Source organism: Dryobates pubescens, chromosome 4 (genome assembly GCF_014839835.1).
Source record: "Dryobates pubescens isolate bDryPub1 chromosome 4, bDryPub1.pri, whole genome shotgun sequence".
NCBI classification, from domain to species: domain Eukaryota; kingdom Metazoa; phylum Chordata; class Aves; order Piciformes; family Picidae; genus Dryobates; species Dryobates pubescens.
Genome location: NC_071615.1, coordinates 23,973,693 through 23,982,884, shown reverse-complemented (window position 1 = coordinate 23,982,884; position 9,192 = coordinate 23,973,693). Strand labels below are relative to the sequence as shown.

At 39.8% G+C, this 9,192-nt stretch overlaps 1 protein-coding gene across 1 annotated transcript in view; it reads left to right on the top strand.

The window, feature by feature from the left end:
- The first annotated feature begins 272 nt into the window (after nucleotides 1-272).
- The window catches only part of TOPAZ1 (testis and ovary specific TOPAZ 1), a 37,558-nt gene continuing 28,638 nt past the window's right edge, over nucleotides 273-9,192 (top strand). The window contains exons 1-3 of the mRNA XM_054161271.1: nucleotides 273-1,308; nucleotides 2,743-5,182; nucleotides 7,380-7,447. Coding sequence (XP_054017246.1) covers nucleotides 273-1,308; nucleotides 2,743-5,182; nucleotides 7,380-7,447 — 3,544 coding nt within the window. The remainder of the gene's footprint in view (nucleotides 1,309-2,742; nucleotides 5,183-7,379; nucleotides 7,448-9,192) is intronic.

Here is a 9,192-nt window from a genome sequence, read left to right as displayed (position 1 = left end):
CAGCCGTGAGGGGCAGCTGCCGGCGGGGAGGACGGTGGCGGGGGGTTGTCGTTGATGGCACTGGACTTTCCCTAGACAGCCTGGGCTTTGTTTCTGTTAGGCTGAACTCCTCAGGGGTGATCCCTGACGCAGTAGCGCGAGGGAGGTTGTACTCGCTTCCTGGTTAGGCCTCTGCCGCCCTGCCTGCCGGGCTAGCTGGGTGGGGTGCCCCTAAAAGTGCACGGATGATAAATGAATGCCCTGGGGTTTGTTGCTGTCTATAGGCTCCTGTGATGCCGCAGTTAAGGTCAGGGAAGGTGGTAACTGGCAGCAAGGTGAAGTCATCTGCCTGGATGGTCACCACCCCAGGCTCTCTGACTGCCGGGGTAGAACACGACTTAGTAAAAAACCATGTAGTCAAGAAGAGTCCTCACCTGGCACCAAAGAGAAAATCTGAGCAGCCTTTTTCATCCTGTCTGCAACCTGCCATACTCTCCAGCATTTCCTGTGAGCAATGTGCTTCACTTGCACCCATGCAGAAGGAGCAAGGTGACAGTAGCCAGGGACCCGCAGATGAAAAAACACAGGGGAATCAGTGCGAGAGAACTGCCAGAAGCGACGAGGGTGTAGCTTTGCCAATTTCACACGCTGCGTTATGTAAAGATTGGCAGACCGTGACCATGGCTGCAGCAGCGTCCTGGGAAGAGCACCTAACGAGAGGAACGGGACAAGGTGAACAGCTCTTTTTCTTAGTACCTACTTTGCAAAGTAAGTTCTCAGCAGAGATTGAAAGGGAAGAACATACCTCAGAAGGACTGAACCTCTCAAGTTTCCAGGACAGTTCAGGTAGCTCTGGAAATACAGAAATAAAATTACAAATGTCATCCTCCGAGGAGGAACTTGAGAGCACAGAGAGCCATGGCATTGCCTGTTTGCCAAAACCAGAGGTGCTGCAACCCAGAAGGGATACATTCACTACTGCAATGAAAAGCACTGACTCAATACTGAATTTGGGGACTCAGGAGTCTTTGTCCGAACCAAAACATCTACAATTGGTAGATGTGCCAGAGAAGTTGGATAGATGTTCTTTAATTGAGTTGAGGAAACCAGGGACACAGAAGAAAAGAAAGAGATGCTTGTTCAAGAAAGGCAAAGCATCTTTGATGAAACTAAAACTACAAGGGCCCCGGGACAGGGGCAAGTCTGCCTTGCTGCAGGGTCTAAGTGGCCAAGAACAAACAACTAGAGGAAAGATGCACAAGCATTGCATGAAAGAAGAGCAGCAAAGCTCAAACCCTCAGAAATCGTCAGACAGCCTGGGAGAAAGTGGTAAGTGCTTGTCCCCCTTTGTGGAAGTACCGATCTATAATTTGGGCTTGCAGGACAAGAAACTGGTGATGAAGTGAGACCCCCGTTAAAAAGTGTTAAAAACAAGAGGTATTTTTCCTTTTGCAGATGTGTCTCTGTGAAATAAAATAATGAGGGCAGGAAAGAGTGGCCTGTATGCTACCTTAAAGTGACTCTTGGTGTGTGGCTGCTAACTAAATGTACAGATAAGAACTAGGGGTCTGTTTTACAGTTCTGTGAATACTAGTCTTAGAAGAAAATAGAGTTGTAGGGAGAGAAAATACTTTTCTTGAAGGAGAAAAACAGTTCTTTTGCACAAAGGAGAGAGAAGACTAGATACCCTTTTGGGGGGCATGGGGAGAAGAAAACAAAATTTTTTAAAATCAAAAGCAGTTGGTTCGTTTATGCATAGAAGGTCCTGCACAAGAGACACTAAATTCTTAATCTCTATATTATTTGATTATTATTTTTATATGTATCACAGTACCTTGTTTTAGTGCTCACCTTTATAGGATGTTGGATTTTGATAACTTTCTGGGGTTTAGTTGCTATTCTCTGCAAACTCCTAAAAAATACAGAAACAAAGATTGTGTTTTGATGTTTTAGAGAGTGTTGTATCAAACTGGAACTGTTTTTGAAAGGGATTTTAAAAAGTTTCTTCACAATAATTGTCTAGAAGACATTCTTTTTCACTTTTGAAGGGGGTATGTTTAAATAAGAAATGTGTGTTGTAGATTATTATTGATATCTAGAAACCATATTCTGAAAAACTTGAGATATTAGAATTGTATCTTACTTTGAAAACTAAAGTCTAAAAATCCAAACATACTGCTGCTTCATTCTTGAGCCCATTCTTCAGACAAATTTTCAGATGCACAATTTTTACATAATCTATATTTGGTTTTAAGTAAAAAGTAGTGCTTTATAAAAACAGAAGTGCTGTGGTTTTCCTGGATCTTGAATGGTCTAATGCATCTGGTTGGATTATATATCTGAAATAAACTGCTATGTTCTTACAAACAAGCTTTCCTATTACTGAGAATTAACTGTGTAAACAAAAGATTTTAAGCCTGAGTGTATGAACAGAATCTGCATTTTCTTGCCAGACTTGATGTAGTTTGGTTTCCGCCTATGTTTTAAATATACAGCTTCCAATGTCCTTGCTATACCTTAAGATTCTGTTCATCTTTGCATTTGTTTCTGAAGACAAAACATCATTTGTTACTGTGAGTCTGCTAATAGTGCTTATTTAAAAATGAAACTGATAAATCTTTCCAGAAATGTTTTAACCTTATACAGTGCCTTGTTATTTAGTAGCCATGAATATTTTTTATTTGTTCACTTTATAACATACTGCTGTAGGGTAGTCTTCTTCCCTGAACACATTTTAATGACACTTCTTTGGTTTTTAATCAGCAAAGGAAGAACTGAAAGCAGTTGAGCAAGACTTCAGTACACAGGCTGTGGAGAAGCTTAAGACAAATCAAAATACATCAGAAGATTCCAAAGAAGAGGAGTATCACTACACTAAATCTCCTCCAGTTGCTACTTTAGGTGAGACTCAAAGCAAAAGCTTTCCATGTCATCCTGTAAGAAGAAAGTGTGGTGTATGGTGTGAAAAAGCAAACCCCAGAATTGATCAAATCAAGTGCTTGCAAAGTTTTAGTGGAACTATAGCTGAAAAAGTGAGAAATGTATCTGCAAAATGTTATGCTGAATGTTGCAGAAATGCCCTAAACCATTGTGATAGGTTGCTCTGTGCAACACAGAAGAATCCATTTGTGAGATTAGAGGCTTGTAGTTACATCAATAAGTTTGTGAAATCTTCAGCTAATGGGACTACCAGCAGTTATAATTTAGGTGAACTCTTCCATGTAACCCAGGATAAAAGAAAACATGTTTTCCCTGATGGTACTGTAGAGCAGAGTGATGTGAATTGCATCACTAGTGAAATGCAAAATGAGAGTTATAGAGAAAAACGTCAGAACAGAGAAGGGTGTTTTTCATGCTGTCAGAGTGAAAGCAGTAATAGTTTAAGGCAAAAAAGGCAGAAAATTGGTAGAAAGCCTAGAAACAATAAGAAAATCACTGAGAAATCAACAATGCAGAATATTTTCACAGGTGTGGTTAATGAATGCAGCGAGTGTGAATTACAAACAGAAGGAACAGTTGCCATGTCAAGCTCCTTTACAGTTTCAGGATTAAGTCATAAAGAATTTACACAGTCAGCTTCATGTGGTCATACATCAGATCTTCATGCAGGAAAGAAAACTCTTGATGTGCAAAAGAGATCAATCTGGAAAAAGAGTGACACTGAAATACTTGCATTTGAAGGTGATTTTAAGAAGATATCTGAGCTTTCTGTAATGGCAAAAGGAGAAAATTCAAACAATGTAGCACATCATTCTGCTGACTTGGCTAGCCTGGGAGTGCTAGCTCAGGTTCATGAAGTTTCTAATTCTCACAAAAGCAGGCCATATGAAAAAATGAAGAAAGGTAATAGGAAATTGCAGCTGTTGACCTGTCAAAGAGCGGTACCTATGACTGGCAAAAATACTTGGCCTTATGAATCTTGTGCCAGGACTTCTGCATGGGTTCACAAAAAACACAGGCCTGTCTCAGAAAGAAGACGACTTTTAAGGGCTGACTGTGAAGAATCCCCTGGTGAAAGCAGTGTTAAAGCTGTAGAGAAGAGTCCTGTGACTGGGCAATTAGGACACTTGGATTTGTATACATCATCATCAGAAATTAACAAAGAATCTACATGTCAAATAACAGATAAAAATAGTCTGACTTCACTCGAAACATCGGAGTACTCTGCCGTGGATACTTATGCGACATCGAAAATGAGCCATGAAAATACAGAATCACTGGTCAATAGTGATAAAAGTGCTGTGGCTTTTAACCAGGATGATGAACAAGATGTTAAGGCAACCTTGAAATTTACAACAAAACTAAACAAACAAGAAAAAAGAACTGTAGCAAAAAGAAGCCTGTCTGTGACAGTCCAGGTTGATACGTCTAGAGCTAACGCAGACGGAATAAACTGCAGCCGTAAAGTATCATTAGTGTCTGCTTTAAAGCCAATGAAAGCAGTAAACTCTAGGAAACTGAAAAAATTCAAAATTCCTTCATGCAGAAACAAGCCTAAATCCAGAAAACTGGAATCTGGCCATTCATTTGAAAGAGAAACATGTAGCCCACTAGAGGTTCTTGACAGCTCTAGTGTTTCAAGAAGGCAGGAAACAGATGAAGAAACTTTTTTAGTAAATGCCAAGCAGCAACCTCTTCCTGTTGTGAGTTATGCTACATCTCCAGCTTCCATGAAGCAAAACGTAGATGACATTGACAGTGAGGACTTTAAGCATGATCGTTCTGAAGACCTTTGCTCTGAAAACCTTTCAAATGAGATGTCTGCACTGCATGAACATTTTTCTTCATATCCACATTCTTTTCTCGACAGACCACTAGAGCCTTCTGTGCTTGATTTCTGTGTTACTGAGCATGTACTAAAACCTAGTTTTCCTGATGCTTCTTGGAATACAGTTGACAGCTGTATTGCTTTAGAAATAAATAGCGATAGCAAATCAGGAGCCAATGTTCCACAACACAAAAGTCAAAATTTTCCAGATATCCTTGAAGCTTACAAAAAAGATGTCCTTGTTATTGATGTGATTCAGGATGACCCTGACCTTTTTGGAACCAAGAATGAAAAGGAGCTTGGACTTGTAGACTCTGAAAATTGTCCTCTGGAGGCAGCCTATGCTGGCATCGGCATTAAAGATGAAAAGCAGGATCTTACGCCAGAGTATCCTGTTATCTCAGAAAATAGACAATCAGTAGGTGATCAATTTAGGTATGTATGTCATCTTTTTATTATAATAATACTAAATATTATTCTATCAGTATACTTTGGTTGTAGTGGTTGGGCTTCCCTACAATAGTTCACTAATTTGGGAGTTGATTTTAAGTGTAAAAATTTGATTAAACATGACAGTATTCAATGCAGTAAGTAAATTAATTTGAAGTAGAATAACCTCTAAACTGAAGGAAAATGTATCCTAAGGAATTTGTTTAGATCAAGTGAAGTGAAATATGAAGGTATAAACAAAGCTAATTACGAGTAATGTCCTTAATAATCAACATAGTATTTAAAAATACATGACTTGAAATAGCCTGACTTGAAATACCCTTTGAGGGTAGTTTTTTAATTGTAAAGGGGTGTAATACTTACAAGTATTTTTTACTTTTTAAATGTAGCTTATTCTTTTGCTGGATCTGTATCACTGCAGTAGTGTTCCATTCTGCCATTCTCCTTCCCTGCTTTTCTCCTACCCCTAGACATGGGTAGTTTTTGTATCTGTAATTTGACTAACTCATCATGGAGGTTTATGGTCCTGCATTTTCAGCAGGTTCCTGATATAAATTATTAGGCATTGACATTTGTCTGTATTCTGAGATGATAAAAGTCACTGAAGGAGGAAGAGAAGTTTAAAATAGAAACTTCCATAAAAGGGAGATTAGTCCTTCATGGGATGAATTTACCAACTCTCTAGTCTGTTTTCTCACTAAGCTTTGATACTTCTGTTTGATAAATGAGTTCTAAGATTGCATTTTTCATCTTACAAAGAAAAATGTAAAGCTTAAATAGAAATGGTACAAAATTTTCCTCTGATAATTAGTTTAGTTTTTATTGGGAGGGGTGCTTTAATTTTCTTCCTCTGCTCTTTCTGGGTGACTTTGTTATCCCTATTTTAGGGAATGTTTTAATTATTTTCAACATTGTACCATCTTGTAACTGCATTAGTTTCTAGTGCTTTTTTTAACTCTTTGCCCTCCTTATCCTTTCCCTTTCACTAAACCTATGTGCAAAAGAGGAAAGGAATCTTCTTTGAGGTGCTAAACAGTTTTTTTGAGACATGAGACTATAAAACTTTCAGTTGTTAATAGAATACAACTTCTTCCAAAACAAGCCTCTGACAATCAAGGCAAGTCTTTAGTAGGAGCTTCTAACTTCTTAAGAAGCAGCCAGGCTGTATAATAGTAAATTTCTTAAAATAGAATAGAATAGAATAAACCAAGTTGGAAGAGACCTTCAAGGTCATCGCGTCCAACCCATCAACCAATCCAACGCACCTAAACAACTAACCCATGGCACCAAGCACCCCATCAAGTCTCCTCCTGAAAACCTCCAATGATGGTGACTCCACCACCTCCCCAGGCAGCCCATTCCAATGGGCAATCACTCTCTCTGTATAGAATCTTTTTCCTAACATCCAACATAAACCTCCCCTGGCGCAGCCTGAGACTGTGTCCTCTTGTTCTGGTACTGACTGTCTGGGAGAAGAGACCAACATCCGTCTGTCTACAACCTCCCTTCAGGTAGTTGTAGAGAGTGATAAGGTCACCCCTGAGTCTCCGTTTCTCCAAGCTAAGCAACCCCAGCTCCCTCAGCCGCTCCTCATAGGGCTTGTGTTCCAAACCCCTCACCAACTTTGTTGCCCTTCTCTGGACTCGTTCCAGCAAGTCAACATCCTTCCTAAACTGAGGAGCCCAGAACTGGACACAGGACTCAAGGTGTGGCCTAACCAGTGCAGAGTACAGGGGAACAATGACTTCCCTGCTCCTGTTGGCCACACTAATCCTGATACAGGCCAGGATGTCATTGGCCTTCTTGGCCGCCTGGGCACACTGCTGGCTCATGTTCAGCCTACTATCAACCAGTACCCCCAGGTCCTTTTCTGCCTGGCCACTCTCCAGCCACTCTGACCCCAGCCTGTAGCACTGCATGGGGTCATTGTGACCAATGTGTAAAACCTCTCACATAGATGTGTTAAATCTCATGCTATTGGACTGTGCCCATCTGTCCAACCTGTCAAGGTCCCTCTACAGAGGGAAAGCCAAAAGAGAGATTTAAGAACAGTGTTCTAGACATGTTGTACATAAGGATTCTGTCCGTAGATTACTGAGAACTTCAATTTTACATAACTGGTTAGTTTAAGTCTGGTTTAATGCAAGATGGAAATCTTAAATACACTTTTTGTTTAAAACAGGCACACTGCTATTCAAGAATCTAGAATGTTAAATGATACTGAAAATTCCTGTGATTGGGCACTAAAAGGTAAGAGTCTTTGGAGATTTTTGAATGCATAATCAAGAGAAGAAAACTACAAAGATGTTCTGTAGCAAAACCCAGGCTTTTGGCTTTAAATGTCAAATGAGAACTTGTCAGTTCACTAGTGTCTTTTTATTGTAACAGTGATTTGTCTCTTAATATTTATAAAATGGATGCCTTTTGAAATGGTACAAGCCTGAGCCTTAGAGGGAGCCTCTACTTCTCTAGGACTTGTGTGATGGTAGTATTGGGGTGGTGGTGGTATGTTAGGTTTTGGTTATGGGGGTTTTAACATATCACTGATACGACAGGCTAGGAATTCTGTTAGTTAATGAGTGTACCATCAGCAAGTTCGCTGGTGGTACAAAGCTGAGGGGGGATGGCTGACACACTGCAAGGCTGTGATGCCATCCAACAAGACCTGGACAGGCTGGAGAACTGGGCAAATGTGAACTTCACAATGTTCAGTAAGGACAAGTGCAGAATCCTGCATCTGGGAAGGAACAATACCAGGCACCAGTACAGTTTAGGGGCTATCCTTCTGAAAAGCCCATCCATGAAGAAAGACGTTGCAGTCCTAGGGGACAGCAGTTTATTGGTGGGACAGACACAAGTTCTGTGAGGAGGAATAGGGAGGGAGCACACAGGCAATGTGAAGAGGAAGTGCGGCCTGTCTAGTGGCATCTGTAGTACTGAGGTGATGGAAAGCAAACCTGGAAGCAAGTCCTGTACCTGTAACTTCTGTTTGTTGCATTCTTCATGTTTAATGAAATTTGAGGCTAAAAGTATTTTATTATTACCTTTTTTGTAATTAATTTTTTTTTAAAGGTTTAAGTCCTTCTTCACAGATCTGAGAAACTCAGGATCACATCAAACTCTTAGATTAATATGCAGATGGTATCTTATTGTGATACATGACTTCCTAAAAAGATCTGTGCAGAACAAAAGATTTTTGTCAATTACTGACAATGTATGTATTTATGTAGAAGTACATATTACTGCTTTGGTGTCTCATATTGTGAAGTCATGGCCACTTACTCTGTGGCTTCACAGTGTAAGAAGGGCAACAAATAGTACAGTTTCAAGTGGAAATGTTACATATATTGTCTTGAAGCAGATGTGTTCAGTACTGATGACCATACAAACACTAGTGACTGTGAGAGAAAAAAGCCCTTCCAAAAATAATCTGATTCTTTCTTCCTGTATCTGGACAATACAGTACACTTGAAATTCATTCATGAGAATCAATGAAATAGTGAATATCTTTCCTATGTAGGCCTCTTCTGTTGTGTATAAACAGCTCCTTCAGTGAGCTGCAGTCAGATGTTCTGTTCATTTCCTGTGGCAAAAGGTGATGAAATGTCCTGATGCCGAATTCTCACTGACTTGATTGTATTACAGGACTTTGGAGTTTCTCACAGCTATGTATCACAGTATCACTAAGGTTGGAAGAGACCTCAAAGATCATCGAGTCCAATGTATATCTAATTCAGGGTTGCACTGTGTCATTACAATTAATTTATCCCCTTCTCTAGCAAAGACTAAGTCTTTGCTTGCTTAGTGAATTACCTTATGTATATTTGGCTTTGTTGGTAACTAAGGTTAACTGAATTTATTTAAAAAATGCTGATTTCAGTGTTGTATAAATCAACCTGTTGTACTGTTCTACAGGGACCATTACAGAACTCTTGGATAGAACTACAACTGCAGATTCAGTTCAGTATATAGTTGAAATGGTGCATGTTTAAAGG